We start from the raw sequence: 17,119 nt of genomic DNA, 5'->3' as shown, positions 1-17,119 counted from the left end.
TCTAGGAGACAATATGGGGTCGTTACAACTGGTGAAGAACCCCATATACCATGCTCGTAGTAAGCACATTGACATAAAGTATCACCATGTTAGAGATTTGTATGAAAGAAAGTTGATAAATTTAAAATATTGTAACACTAAGGATATGATTGCTGATGTATTAACCAAGAATCTGCAAAAGGTTTATCATGAACGTTTTTCTACACTTCTGGGTTTAGTTATGTAATTATTATTTATTTATATTGTATTGGAATATAAATATTGGCATTGAGGAGGAGTGTTGAGGTGTAATATGCACATATGATACAACTCTGTTTAACAATGCGAATATTTACTATTCTTTTTTTCTTTTTGCTTTATGTTCTACTTTGTATTTTTAAACTAACTGAAATTTAACTTCATTCAAGAATAAACCTTTGATTTGTTAACAAGTGTCGTGTCTTCATTTGAATATTAGAGGCTAAATCCCAACAATAAACTCAACCTAATATATGCTGTATACTATTATTATCAATTACACTAGACAACAAAAATACTTTTTTGAAAGATGTAATAAAATTTATTTTTTCAAGAAAAAACAATTAAAAACAATTAACAGTTGTATAATTTTTTAAATCATGATATCCATGAGTTTATATATGTCAAAATTCACATATGTACATATTAGTATCGTGAAAAATTTTTATATAAATAAATATAAATGGTTTTATATGCCAAAAAGCGTGCACAAACTCCTTATACATGGAGCACAATTAGTTAAAAATTTCAGTTTTGTCGATAGGAATGATGTCTGAGGAGGCCCAAGAGCATCGTAACAAAGATTACAAGTATTATAGACAGCACCACACACGTCAGACCATTTTCGGATAAAACATAAACTAAAACACACGCAACTACCACAGGATGTTTTAAATCTTTTAAATAACTCAACTGAAAATATGCGGTGTAATACTTTGAATAATGATACTGATAATTTGGACGAATAGTTATCAAAAAACTAATTATACACTTAAAGTAGTTTATCATATTATTAAAATTAGTTTTTGTTAAAATATTTAATGATTTTCTTAAAATTAATAAAACAAATCAGATACAAGAAATCCACATAAAAACATTATTTTTTTTATATAAATAGACCCTACTGTAACTTGAAAAATTGTTAATACAGATCTTTTTAATTTTTTTGGATTTGATTCAGAAACACAAAATCCACATAAAAACGTAAATTCTTTTTATTATTGATTTTTATATATCTAGACCCTACTGTAACTTGAAATATAGTAAATACAGATCTTTTTAAAAATTTAGTTTCAGAAACACATGAAAATGTATTATTTTTTTATTAATGATTTTTAGATATCTAGATCCTACTGTAACTTGAAAAAAGTTTACTTTGATCTTTTAAACATTTTTTTTTTTGAATCGGAGACACCAATTCTATATAAAAAGAGCGCCAAATAATTTTGTCCACATAGATTTTGATTTGGAACCACAGTGTCATATCGTGATTAAATTTTCTAACTACAGTTTTTTTCTGTTTTGACAGGCAAATCGCCAAACACGATACTGTTTTAACGAGTAATTTGTAATAGATTTGTATACAGAGTCGTATTTATTAACGTTTCGCCAAATACGATACCATTTAAAAAAAAACGCTCAATAAACGACACAACATCGCCTACTACGATATGGGTGAATATATTTTAATTGTTAAACATTATTCCTGAAGTTGCTACACAAAGTGTATCGAAGTATTGAAAATAAATAAAAATATTTATAAAAAAGTGACCTCAAGCTCAATTAACTATAAATAAATAGAATAACAAATAAGGGCCAAAAATTTGACTATAGTTTATGCTTTATATTGTTATTGCTGTGTCGCGATAAAAATATATTTTGATAATGTTATTCGATTTTGCGAAGCAAGGATTCCGAATTCATTAAATTGATCATCAATGAGATGTTCATATATTGTGAGATGTTCAAAAACTGACTTGACGATTGGAGATTAAGTTAATTCTACGAATGATGTTCTTGGGTTGCCGATTATTTTGTTAATCGGCCAAACCTTTCGAAAGTACAAACAGTTGAAGAAAATATTTGTGTAGGAAAAGATAAAAACAAATTGTTATTCTAGAGCTAAGGAAGTTTTAAAAGACTTGAAAATATATTATTTGAATAGATTTTTTGTTTTGATTATATTTTTGTTTTTTTTTTTTCAAAATTTTTTCTCAACGTACAAATTTCTGACTGTTTTGATAACAAAATGTGACAATTACTTAACAGTTTTATGTTGATGAACTTTACTTGTTTCCTCTCCATACAAACTGTCGTCTTTAACATTGTTAAAATTTAGATACATTTTAAGTACTCATTGTGTCTAATTATTACATACATATATATAATATTTAACAATTTCCTTACATATATTTACAGAGATCCTGGTCAAGATCAAGAACTCTTTCAATTAGTTATGCCGCGGATACTAATATACAAGCAGACCATAGAGGTTCAACTACTCAGGTAGGTAAGGATAACATGGTGTTATCAGTAAGTGTACTGGACAATTTTTGTCCAGTCCAGATAAATATAAAATAATATTAAATAAACACTTTAAATTTATTTAAAATTACAATAATGTTGTCTTGTCAGTAGGGTTTTTATCCCTTATAATTATAATATAATTCTGAAGTTTTTCTGTAATTCTCATGAGAAGCAAGGGTGTTTTTTATTCGCTCCGCGATTTATGTGGTTTCAGTGAAAATTTAAATAAAAAAAGAAAAATTTTGCGATTGGACGCAAAAAAAAAATATTTCTCAAAGTGTTTGATATAAATAAACAGATATAAAATATACAATATAACAAAAAAATAGAAATTTGTTTAAAAGTGCATTGTTTATTTTCTTTTTTCAAATTTCGTTAAATTACTGTAAGCATATGAACTCTCATAATGAGAGTTCATATGCTGAGTAGGCTCAGTTTAAACGGCAGAAATGCCTACATATTTTTGAACGGGGAGGTTGAAAATAGAAGTGCTAACAAAAATAAAAGAGATCCAGACTTTAACAAAAATTATTTAACCGCCAAACCGATTGAGAGAGCGCGCTCTTGTTCCCCAGTGATACAAATACATGAGGACATTATTGCACACACATCATCACCTAGTAATGCTTGTTTAGAATAAAGCATAAAATAAAATAAAAAGTGTTCTGGTACAACAACAAAAAATACTGCAGTAGAAACAACAGAGTCAACAATGATAAATACACAAGCTTATGATAATCCACTAACAACACCTAGTGAGAGTTTTAATGTATTTAACACTGAAAATACCGTGATGAAAGATAGTGGTTGGAAAATAGATAAGTAAAACTTAATCTCCAGTTCAAACAGGTATGCTTAGATATATAAGAATTAATAAGCGAAATTTAAGTCCCCAGAAAAGTTTACCTTCTGAGAAAAAGCAAAACATTACTGATAACCCCTTGAAAAGTAACCGTTTTGCTCTCTTGAGTGAGGACGATTCTAATCATCAAAAAAATTATGATAAATCCATACGTAAACCGTTAAAACCACCACCAATATTCCTTCGTGAAACTAGCTCAAATAGCTTAGTGAAATCATTCATTGAACTCATTGGAAAAATAATTTTCATATTGTTCCAATAAGAAAAGGAGGTGTGCAAGAGACAAAAATGGTTGTATACACTGAGGATTGTTATAGAAAAATCTCTCAACACCTAAATGACAATAAGAAAAACTTTTATACATATCAACTCAAAAGTTGCAAGGGCTTGATAGTAGTCATAAAAGGTATAGTCAAACAATAAAGTCGGTTCTTTTTAAAAACAACTTTAAATTAAAAACCCCCTTTATATTATTTCTCAACTATAGTCAAAATTAAGGTATGTTTTAAATTGAACCGACTTTAACTGGGTGTCACCTCAAATGTAGCAAATGTTTTCATACAATATACAACGAAATACAGACAAGTGGCACCGCTGAACAGCTGACATAGAAAATTAAAACAAAAACCAAAAAAGGTAAACAATAAAAGTAACCGGGACAACTAACGAAAAAAAGTTTTTTGTGGTGGATAAATGGAAAAGATAAGATTAATATCATATTTAGAATATTTTGCTACTAATTTTATTGATATCTGTTCAATAATTTCAAAATCTCTCCCAAGTTCTTGTAACTTAATTTTTTTTTACTTTTTGCCGAACTTTTTTACATGGCGAAGAACATCTGATGCTGTTGTTAAATGAGTTAATAACAGCTTCAGCTTGTTTTATATTTACAGTCGACTTTAACGTCAAAAATATACTTTAACTTGTCTATGGTAGACCTAAAGTCCACTCTTAAGTAAAGACGACTTTATTTCTATTAAAAAATACTTTATTTCTAACTGTGATTATGGGCCATAGAGTCCAGCGTAGATACAAACGAAATCAAGGAGGCCCTGGAGAATTGGGCTATCAGACAAAGAATGTAGTCAATATATTTAATAGAGACAAGGTTTCTCAGCCAATGTTTAGGGTTGAGTTAGAGCCTGATGATGGGAAATTAAAAAAAAATATACTCTCTAAGATATTTGTTGAATAGTAGAGTAAATATAGAGGAAACTCTTAAGCGTAATCGTCCAGTTCTGTGTAGTAATTGCCAGGAATTTGGACATACACGTAATTATTGTACCCTACGCACAGTATGTGTTGCATGCGGAGGCCTGCACTCTTCGTCTCAATGTGGTGGAGATAATTCCCCTTATTATCGTGGATGCCCGGTCTACAAGGAGTTACTAAAAAGATTAAGAGAGAGGCAAAAGCTGTTGAAAGGTGAAATAGTTGAATCAACACCTACAAATTCGGTATCTACATCTAAGCTCTGGAGTAGATTTTTCAAACGATAAAATAAATGCGGCTCATCCATTATCACAGGAAATTAACCAAGGAGCTACAATTAATGCTGGAGCCAGCTCATACGCCAGTATTGTAAAAACGGGTTATCAAAAGCCAAAAGTCCCCCAAAATATGGGAGGGTTGGAAAACCTTATGCAAGAACTTACTGAGAATATTTCCTCTCTTAATCAAAATATGACTAACTTCATGTCATCCATGCAAAACACAATACAAGAGCTTCTGAGAGCACAGAACCAAATTATTCAAATTCTATTAACAAGAAAATTAATTTTTTGAAGATATGTTTTGGGAATGCAAAACACAATACAAGAGCACAAATCGGAAATTTCCCATTTTATGTTAAATAAAAGCATCGATGTGATGTTAATTTCGGAGACACATCTTACAAATAGATATAACTTTAATATATCAGGATACTCATTTTATTACATAAACCATCCGGATGGTAAGGCACATGCAAGCAACATCTATTCGCCTTGAATACCCAGCTGGAGAATTAACTCTGAGCTCTATATATTGCCCACCACGTTTTTCGATGACCAAGGAGAAATTTGAAGAATTCTTTATGACACTAGGAGATCGGTTTCTGGCATGTGGAGTCTACAATGCTAAACATACATATTGGGCTTCGCGATTGGTAAATCCCAGAGGTAGACAGTTGTATAAAGCTCTAGTTGATCGCGCAAATTGCTTAGATTTCGTGTCTCCTGGACACCCAACTTATTAGCCAACTGATCCTAATAGACTTCGCCATATGTAGAACTATTATTCGAAATGCAATATCCATAGAAATATCCAATGATCTATCTTCTGACCACTCTCCTGTAATTATTAATTATTGTGAGAGACCCAACATCCCAAGATTTCCTAAGGACTCTTTGTATTTTAAGACAAATTGGCTAAAATATAGGAAATATATCAGCAGTCATATCCGCACAAATCCTAATTTACAGTGTGAGGAAGACATAGATAGGACCGTTAGTGACTTCACGTCATTGATTGTTTCGGCTCTGGAACACTCTAGGAGACTAATCCCTTCAAAAACTAATACGCCTATTTGAAATTCGGATATTGAAAGACTTCTTCTCGAAAACAGAAGACTCAGAAGAGAATGGCAACATAATAGATCACCTGCTGCAAAGCAGAGGCTGTCCGCAGTAGTACGAAAACTTAAAAGAGCCCTTCATTTAGAAGAGGACGCATAAACGAAAATTATATTAAAAGTCTGACAAGTACAAAATACACAGAGTCTCAGAGGGCTTCCGGGTGGCGCCGGACTCCTACCAAGTTCTGAGTGCCTATGATACTTGGAACGTCAAGGCGAGTGATTGGCGCCTTCAAATATCAATAGCCAACAACTACCAGCGACTGTCCCTCATCTTAGAGGCGGCTGGAAGCGGGCGTCGGATCTTGTAACAAGCGGCTCGCTATATAAATGTGATGTGAGGCTTCTATGCCAGCCCGCCTGGAGGCCATGCTGGCAGCTACTCATCTTAAACAAACCGATTACCGAAACCTCAAGAAATGAAAATAATACCCAATCAACCCCTTTGATGACAACCTTCAGCTTTAAACACCGGACTCGATTTGGAACTTGGAACGTCAGGACGCTTTTAGATTCATCAAAACTTGCACAGGTTTGTCGGGAGGCAAACAACTACAACCTCGGCTTTCTGGGTCTTTCAGAAAAACGATGGCCGGATTCTGGGGAGTTGTTAACATCTGATGGATTTACATTGATATACTCTGGCAAACCATCTGATCAACAACGCTCTAGTGGCGTGGGTATACTACTAAACGGAAACGCGTAATGCGCTGATAGACTGGCACCCACACTCCGACAGGATTATTGTGGCATGACTCCGTACTCGTGCACGGAATATTGCATGTGTGCAATGCTATGCACCCACTGAAACTACGGACACACAGACGAAGGAAGAATTTTATAGCCAGCTAACCAGCGTAATCTCAAACGTTAACAAGGGCGACATACTATTAGTGATGGGTGATTTCAATGCTCAAGTGGGCAATGATAATTCAAACCGCGAACGAGTAATGGGTGGCCATGGTATTGGAAGAATGACCGAAAATGGTGAGTTGTTCACCGACATGGCGCGGCTCTCTACTAGATGTACGAAACAAACGTGGCGCTGATTGCTCCAGCGATCACCATTTGCTTGTGCGAACCATTCGATTAAGAGTCGGCGGTAAAGAAAGGACTTGGAACTCACAAAAGATTTGACGTCCAGAAGCTAAAGGACACCTGCATTAAAACCGCTTACACATATGCCTTGAGGGATTCAGCTGAAACCAACCAAACTTTCCTAGCTGAATTTGAAAACGTTAGAAAGCTCATATGTGATGCAGCAGCGAATCATATTGGATACAAGATTCATGAAAGGAAACAGTGGATATCCGATGATACGTGGAATCTCATAACAACGAGAAAGAGGCTAAAGACCCAACTAAACGTTGCCAGATCCCGTATGGAGAAATCCAGGCTCCAGGACAACTACACTTCTCTGGATAAAGAAGTAAAGCGCAGCGCTCGCAGGGACAAGCGGGAATGGACGGATGATCTGGCAACAGAAGCACAAACGGCAGCCGAATCAGGTAGAACCCGCGACTTATACAGGATAACGAAGAAGCTAGCTAATAAAAACTTTAATTCCTCAAAACCGTTGCGAAACAACAATGGAGATCTCATCACCTCAAAAAACAGCCAGCTAGATATCTGGGTACACCACTACTCCAACATGTTGTCAATGGATGTGCACATACCCCAACCATTATGTAACTCCACTCGGCACATCGAAATGGACGACATACCCAAAACCTCCCCCACTATAACCGAAATAGCAAACGCTATTTGCGCCGTTAAACACCACAAGGCTCCAGGACCTGACAACATCAACCCAGAGCTGCTAAAAGCAGACCCTCAAACAAGTGCCTTCCTGCTTCAGAATGTGGTGCAAAGACTCTGGGATGATAATGAACTTTCCGACGAACTGAAAGATGGTCTGATCATCAACATTCCTAAGAAAGGTGATCTCACGGAGTGCAAAAACTGGAGGGGGATCTAAGCATGATAAATAAGGTGATCGCAAACATTATCAACATGAGACTTGCTAACTCCCTCGACAAAGAGTTTCGTTGCGAACAGGCTGGATTCAGAGCTCAGAAATCATGTGTGTACCACATAAACAGTCTCCGCATAATAATTGAGCAATCAGTAGAATGGAGGTCCCCCCTATACCTGGTCTTCATCGACTTTGAAAAAGCTTTCGACACACTTGTCCACACTACCGTTTGGAAAGCACTCACATGCAAGGGCGTATCCAGGAAAATAATAGGGATTATCCAAGAGCTATACAGAAACGCAAGCTGTCGTATACTTCACCGGAATTCAGTTAGCGATAAGGTTTCTGTTAAAGCTGGTGTGCGACAAGGCTGCATCTTGTCGCCGTTACTCTTTAACGTAGTGCTGGACATTGTCATGAGAAATTCAACGAGCAACAACAGAGGCATAACATGGGGATTAGGCGGCCGCCTGGCCGATCTTGATTATGCCGACGACATATGCCTTCTAACACATAGTCACTCTGACATGGTGCAAAGCCTTCAAATGGTAGAGACAGAAGCTGCAAAGGCAGGACTCAAAGTAAATATAAATAAGACGAAGGAAATGCGAGTAAATGCAACATCCAACCGGCCATTCTCTATCCAAGACATCCAACTACAGGACGTGCACCACTTTTGCTACTTTGGTAGCATCATAACATCGACTAGAGGCTCTTCTGATGATGTCTCAAATCGCACCATGAGAGCTCGGCAAGTTTTGAAAAGGAAATGGCGATGGATAGGCCAAGAATTACGAAGACCACCCGGAGATGTAACCCGCAATGCCATTGACTGGAATCCGCAAGGTAGTAGAAGGAGAGGACGGCCTGCCCACACTTGGAGAAGACAGTTAGACATAGAGGCTTCGCTAGCAGGAAAAAGTTGGAATGAAATCAAGAACCTAGCATCAAACAGAAACGATTGGAAATCTTTTGTTGATGCCCTATGTTCCTGATAGGAACTAAAGGAATTAATAATAATAAATGTGGCAATAATTGTGCTTTCTTATGCGATTTTGAAACTAGGACATTATCCAAAAAATTGGAAAATTCCTCATAAAAATGATACCTAAACCGACTCCCTTTTTTGTCGAAGCTATTCGAGAAAATATTCCAGGAAAAGATAATACCTTTTTTGAATGATGGAAACATTATCCCAGTACACCAATTTGGTTTTCGTGAACATCATGGCACCATTGAACAGATCATTCGTTTAACTTTAGAGATTAGAAAATCTTTTGAATTAAAGAAATATTGTTCTGCCGTCTTTTTAGACGTTGCTCAGGCTTTTGACAGGCTATGGCATAAAGGTCTAGTACATAAAATCAAATTTACTACCACTATGTACTCATTAATAGCTTGAGTCTTATTTATAGAATAGACTTTTCAGAGTTAAGTACAATGACTATGTGTCGAGAGAATACAAGATTAGAGCTGGCGTTCCACAGGGAAGTGTACTAGGACTTACACTATATTTGATTTACACCTCCGACCTGCCTACGTGCGATAAACTAACAATTTCAACATTTTCTGATGATACCGCCATTATTAGCACACACGTAAACCCACTCATGGCATCTAGTCAACTACAAAATTATCTCGTACGTGTGGAGTCATGGTTGAAAAACTGGCGAATAAAGGTAAGTGAGCTGAAAAGTAAACATGCTACGTTCGCTCTAAGGAGAGGGAATTGCCCACCTGTCACACTCAACAACGTTAATATATCGCAGTCTGATTATGTCACCTACCTTGGTATTCATCTAGATAGACGGCTTACTTGGCGCCGACACATAGAAACCAAGAGACTTCACATGAAGTTAAAAGCCTCTAGCTTTCATTGGTTAATCAGTGACCAATCAAAATTAAGCCTTGAATATAAAGTCATCCTGTATAAGACCGATTTAAAACCAATTTGGACATGTGGAATTCAATTATGGGGAATGGCTAGCAACACCAGTATTGATCTTATACAGAGGGCCCAATCTAAAATTCTTAGGACCATGACGGGAGCACCATGGTACATAAGAAATGAAACAGAGACTTAGAAGTGACATTGGTAAAGGAAGAGTTTAAGAAAGTCCGTGAGAAATATATTGTAAAGCTGCGAAACCATCCCAATACGCTTGCAAGACAACTTGTGCATATCCAAACCCGATCCAGGCTCCGTAGAGCAGATCTACCACCCCGCTAAGATGAGTGCCAGTTAACCTGAAGGTTCTCTGGTTGAAAAGCAAATAGTTTTAATTTTAGTTATAAGATTTAAATACTTATTGTAAGGGCTATAACAGACAGATTCAATAAACCAATAAAGCCTTAAAAAAAATAATTCTCACACAAATAATAAAAAATATATAAGATCCATGTGAGCGAAAAACTGTATATAACCAATGCACTATAGGTTAAACGGCTACCAAAAACTGTGCTAAAGTCCAATTTTTCAAATGCAAATATTGCACTTTTTTATGGCATTTTGTAACCAATACTCCAAATTAACTAAGTCAGATTTTTGTTTTTGGTAAATATTAAATTCCATTTGACAACACGCAGTCAAAGACATTGCATCGTAATTACTTAATACATTTTGTTGAAAAGCCTGTATTGCTTTCAAATTTTCAATTGCGTGTTTAAATAATTTCGCGAGTAATAAATAAGAAAGTGAAAATGGAGAACAATAAACTAAGTAAGTAAGTAATGTTTTTTGTTAAAAAATGTGATAAAATTGTTTAACTTGCTTGAAATAAATCCACTTTTTAACATAACCTTAAAAGTGCTGCGATTGTTTTTCAAAATGTAACTTCGTGGAAGCTTTTAAAATTTCGGCAAAGTATATTGAAATGTTATAAGCCAATTTTCATTTACATATAATAGCCATTTTTAGCCGTTTTCGAATAATACTATCTTTTTTATGTTATTGTTTGAAATTTGGCTTAACGAAAATTCAAAAAAAGAAAAATTTTATGCCGTTTTCTAACATGTAGTGGACAAAATTGAAGTAAACATATTTTCAGATGAAGTGGAGAAGCATATAACGAAAATAATAAATTTGTTATACCCTACACCACCATAGTGGGGAGGGTATAATGCGTTTGTGCAAATGTTTGTAATGTCCAAGAATATTAGTCTAACACCCACCTTAATATTGTACATATAATTTGTTCGGCCCAAGGACGAAGCCTATTTAATTGGACATAATTGGACTTTATCGGTCATAAGTGTTTAATTTATATAGGTATCTACAGAAATTTTGCTCCAAATAAATTTTATATATAAGGAATTCATGTCAGCTAATGACTATCGGTCCATAATTGGTCATAGCTCCCATATAACCCACTTCCGAAAATCACTCACGAATATAAATTATTGAAATTTTAAAAGCAAATGAGACTCTTGCCAAAGTTTCTTTGCAATCTATTTTACTTCATATTGCTGAAAAATTTTTGAGATGCAAAAAGACGCTGTAATGGAAGCGGAGAAGACATATTTTTTAAGCTCCGAATTAATATTAATATTAAGCTGTACCTCAGATCCATTAATTTCCACATCATTTTTAGACAGGCGCTTACAAAACCGGAAACGTTCCACACTTCTACCAGAAGTAATTCAATTGTTATGTTGCAGTGAACCCATGGAAGAATTTCACTTTAGCCACCAAGACAATGAAATTAATGAAAGCTAAGAGGGCCTTTTTGATTTAAATTTACAAAATAAATTAGATTTAAGCAATTACTAAAAGTTTTAGTATAATTAAAATAAATTCATGTATTAAGTATGCATTAATGATTGTAAATGGGTTAATTTTAAATTCCATTTTTTTAATAGAATTATTCTTACTTTCGAAATTCTTTAAGGTTTTGGTTTGAATACCATGATTTTGTAGTCGTTATTAATTTAGTACAGAAAAAGTAGTCATTTAACCTATAGTGCAATGGCAGAATTAAAAGAGTACCATTAATAGAAAGTATGTTATCAATATTACATTTTCTATAACGTCAAAACAAATGATAATGAAAAACTATTAAAAAGGTTTATTTGAATATTGAAAATTCCTCAAATTAATAGGTAATTTATTCCATAGATGAGACACTCTGACCAGAAAAGATCGTTCATAAGTAGAACAGGTAATACGTGGTACAATAATCTGTACATTCCTGCTTCTGTGGTGTCGTACTTACTATAAGCTTATAAAAAAATAGTAACAATCTACATATATTCTACAAATTTTCTAAATGAACAACCTAAAAACTTTACTACATAAGAAGATATGTGTTCCCTTATTCGTACATTGAAAACAAAGCGAACAATAGCATTGAGTAATTTCTCCAATCTAGAAAAGACGCAGAAACTGTACCAGATGTTACTTCCAAACAATAACACAACTGTGATGTTAAAAGGGCTAAAGCCACTTTGTTTTTAATATGCAATGGCAAATAAATATCAACATTAAACAATCTACGTATTGAAGAAATAATTTTAGGTGTTAAAACCTCAATATGTTTATCAAAGCAAAGTCTTTCATCATTTAAAAGATTTAAAAGAATATTAAAATCATAATTATGAGTATTACCAAAAGCAATACATTTCGATTTACAAATTTACACTAAAATGATTGTATGACATCCATAACGAAATTTTTCCAAGACTGAAATTAGTCACAGCTTCCAGAACATCCGAAAAATGTTTGTCGCGACTGAAAAGCAATTGAACATCATCCGCAAATTAAAATAAAAGTTTACAAGCTGTTTTTGAAAATTTAAATTTATCACGTAGTTTTAAAATGAGTCTACCATGATTAATACAGTCAAAAGCTAACCTTTTCAGTAACCATATTGACTACTACAAATAAGCTTTTATCTGTTTAAATACTCCAACATTTTAGGCTTCAGTAAGTGTTCAACAATTTTAGATACCACTAATGGGTCTTAGATTTTCAATAGATAAACCATTACCAGACTTAGGGATAGGAATAACCCTCGAAATTTTCCAAGATGGCGGATAAACAGACGTGATAAATATAGTATTCACTATGTGCAGAAAATGTCTACCAATAACAGGAAAAATAAAATATATAAACTTTAATGGAATACCATCAACACCAAAAGCATGCTAAAAGCTTCCAGAATTTCTCACTCCGAAACATTATTAAATGAGAAACATGAATTACGTTCAACGTAATCAAAATTAAAATTATCCGACAAAGTACCCGAAACACCAACAAAATGTCCATTAATCTCTTCAACATTCAAATCTGAATCAGATAAAACTTTTTCATTTTTCAAACAGCCAGCATTCCTTAACACTTTCCACACATTAGTATTATCAGATTTTTCATAAATTTATATTCCCTTTTGTCTTTTAACTTTTCTTATAATGAATTTATTTCTATATCTGCAATATATTCTCCAATTTCTCGAAGTGCGATGTTCAATATAACCCTTATATGCAATATCCCTCACCGACAAGGCGTGTTTCATTTGTCTAGAATTCATCCAAGATTCTCTACGAGGAGTAGCAATTCGACGTGATAAAGCAAAAGAATGATGCAAAAGAAAAAGCATCATTGAAAAAAGTATTTAAAATGTTTATTTGAAAATTAACGTCGTTCGTATGATAAATAGGAGAGAAATCATAGGAATCACAAAATTGATTTAAACCATTTAAATCAATATTATTGAAATCCCTATATTCATAAAAGTCATCATTTGTATCTACATTCAAGTCAACTGAAATAAAAATAAAAGCATGGTAAGATATCAAAAAAGGACATTGAAATTGGTTGGATAATACTACTTTTGTTTCAGTTCCAAGCATAAAGTAATCAATTAGCGAAGATGATTGATGACTAACATCAAAATGAGTAGGAATAGTGTTATGACAAATAGATAAACCATAAATATCTTCAAATTTCCTTAACAAACAAGTAAGAAAGTATGATCGGTGAAGTCCTATCATATAATACCCTACACTAAGTAAATGAGCAAAAACATTTTTCTTTTAAAATTTCAATGAGTGATTTTCGGAAGTTATGGGAGCTATGACCAATTATTGACCGATCACCATGAAATCACTCGACCATTTATGTCTTTATGAAAGTTATTTATGTTGAATTTTATTTGTGTACCAAAGTTTTTATGAGATGTATGCACGTTAAAGTGCATCGGGTCTTATATGGGAGCTATGACTAAGTATGGACCGATCATAATAAAATTTGGTGACACGAATTCGGTATATATAAAACTTATTTGGAACGATATTTGTGTATATATCTATCTAAATTAAACATTTATGGCCGATAAAGTCTAATTTCATACGGACATTTGTATAAAGGCTATGTGAAATAATGGACCGATTTCAGCCAGTTTCAATAGGCTTCGTTCTTGGGTAGAAAAAATTATATGTACCAAATATTATCGAAATATCTTCAAAATTGCGACCTGTACTTTGCGCACAACATGGACAGCCAGCCAGACGTACGAACGAATATCGTTTCAGATCAACGCAGAAAGCTATTCTGAGTCAAAAAATAAAATAACAGAAGATCGAATGCATCGTTCTGATACGTGTGAAGAAAATAAATGCATTCTTTATGAAAAATTTACTTACGGTCACGAACATGCGAAATTTAGCAAATAAAAAAAACTTTATTTAATTGTAACCCAGAAGTTTTTTTTATTTACAAATTAGTGACACCGAAATTAATTAAAATGTGTTCTGTCTGGCTCCAGTTGACGTTTAATGCAAAGCAATTACAACAAAATTATGTTTTCGGTCGCGAACGTACGATTAAAACATAGATAAGAAACAAAGTAAAAATTAACCGTTAATCGAACTTTTTTTGTTCTCCTTACACTTTTCTCTTCTTAATTGATTGTAATAGAGTGATTTTGAAGAAAGAGTGCAAACATAATATATTTATTACTTGTAAAATAATCTATATATATAAAATACAAAATATTTTTCTACCTATGTCCATTATAGACTCTGAGACTATCCAACCGATTAGCTCCAAACTGGTATCATTGGAAAGGAAATTTTCTGAATATGGTTTTAGACACCTAAAATATTACATTAGGTCCATTCGGTGCTTTCGTAAAGAAGATTTTCGAATTTTCTCATACAAACATTTTTCATCTATATATATAAAAATGGATGTATGTTTCGAATGAACTCAAAAACGTCTGGACCGATTTTAATGAAATTTTCAGGGAATCTTTAGAATAGTCCAGCGGGTAATACTCTAAAGTCAGATTTTTGATTTTCGGTCTGTGGACGGAGGGGTGTGGCAAAATAAAATGTTTACATTATACCGCTAATGCCATTTATATATATAAAAAATCCACTGGACCGATTTTGATGAAATTTTCAGAATAGCCTAGCGGGTAACACTGTATAGTCAGATTTTTGATATTCGGTCTGAGGGGCATGTAAAAATCCAATTTTTGCATTTACCGCTAATGCATATATTTCATAAAAATGGATGTGTGTATATATGGCTGGACCGATTTTGATGAAATTTTCTCGGAATCTTCAGAAAAGCCTTTTGGGTAACAGTGTAAAGACAGACTTTTGATTTTCGATCTGTGATACACAATTCTGTTTACTTACAATTTTGAATATTAGGTGCATGAATTAGAAATTTCTATATGAAATCTACTTTAAATCAAAGAATGATAATGTTAACAAGCTCGATGACCAAATACAATAGAAAGTGCCTGGCGAAACAATAAATTACAAATCGATTGACACAGTAATGAACGAAGAACAAGTCGTCAAATATCCTACTGAATTTTTGAATGCATTGGAACCAGCCGAAATGCCACCACATGTATTAACATTGAATGTTGGATTACCGACTTTTTCCGACACTGTATATTAAAGTCGAGATCGAGATGTAATATAAAACAGATGTTTTCTAAAGGCCAGCAACGCGGACCGAGTTCAGCTAGTATTTTTTTTTAACTTTTTATTTATTTATTGAATCTGCCTATATCATTAGGCCTAACAATAAGTGATTGAATCTTATAACTAAAATTAAAACTAATTGCTCTCTAAAGAGAGCATTGTTTGATGGATGGACCTCATCTTAGCAGGGTGGTAGATCTCCTCTACAAAGCCTTGATCTGGTTTGGCTCTGTGCGAGAAGCCGAGCAAGCGGATTTGGGTGTGATTGCAGTTTCAGTATATATTTATCGCGGACTTTCTTAAACTCATCCTTCACTAGTGGCACTTCCAAGTCCCTGTGGATGTTTTCATTTCTTATGTACCATGGTGCACCCGTCATGGTCCTAAGAATTTTCGACTGGGCCCTCTGTATAAGCTCAATACTGGAATTACTGGCCGTTCCCCACAATTGGATTCCATATGTCCAAATTGGTTTTAAAATGATTTTATACAGGGTGACTTAACTTTGATTGGTCACTTATGTGTTTGCTTTTTAACTCATTAACACGTATTCTTCATTTGTTTAACCATGTTTCCACACATCTTAAGTAGCCATCTAGTATACTAGATGCTATATATGGGTTTTCATGCGAGCTAATAATTGCGGTGTCATCAGCAAATGTAGAAATAGTCAATTCATCGCTCGTAGGCAAATCAGAGGTGTAAATCAAATATAGGGTAGGTCCAAGAACACTTCCTTGTGGAACTCCTGCTCCAATCCTATATTCTCTTGTCACGTAATCATTATACAACTGTAAATATACGGTCCGATAGATAAGATTCCAATAGTTTATGAGTAGATGGTGACAGCAAACATTTTATTTTATATACCAGGCCTTTGTGCCATACTTTGTCGAAGGCTTGAGCGACATCCAAAAATATAGCTGAACAATATTTCTTTAATTCAAAGAATTTTCTTATCTCCCCGGTTATACGATTAACTTGTTCGATTGTTCCCTGGCGTTCCCGGAAACCAAATTGATGAACTGGGATTATATTTTTCTCATTTAAAAATGGTATGATTTTCTTTTGGAACACTTTTTCGAACAGTTTCGATAAGCAAGGAAGCAAGTTTATTGGTCTATAGGAGGATGGTACGGTCAAGTCCTTGCCTGGCTTTGGTATCATTATTATCTGAGAAGTT

The 17,119-nt window shown here is 33.9% G+C and overlaps 1 protein-coding gene across 1 annotated transcript in view; it reads left to right on the top strand.

The window, feature by feature from the left end:
• The window catches only part of Rbcn-3A (Rabconnectin-3A), a 452,485-nt gene that overhangs the window by 155,854 nt on the left and 279,512 nt on the right, over nt 1-17,119 (top strand). The window contains exon 6 of the mRNA XM_065506903.1: nt 2,437-2,523. Within this exon, the coding sequence (XP_065362975.1) occupies nt 2,437-2,523 (87 nt within the window). The remainder of the gene's footprint in view (nt 1-2,436; nt 2,524-17,119) is intronic.

This window comes from Calliphora vicina, chromosome 4, assembly GCF_958450345.1.
Source record: "Calliphora vicina chromosome 4, idCalVici1.1, whole genome shotgun sequence".
NCBI lineage: Eukaryota > Metazoa > Arthropoda > Insecta > Diptera > Calliphoridae > Calliphora > Calliphora vicina.
Note: the sequence above shows the minus strand (reverse complement) of the source record. Positions and strands in the feature narration are given on the sequence as shown.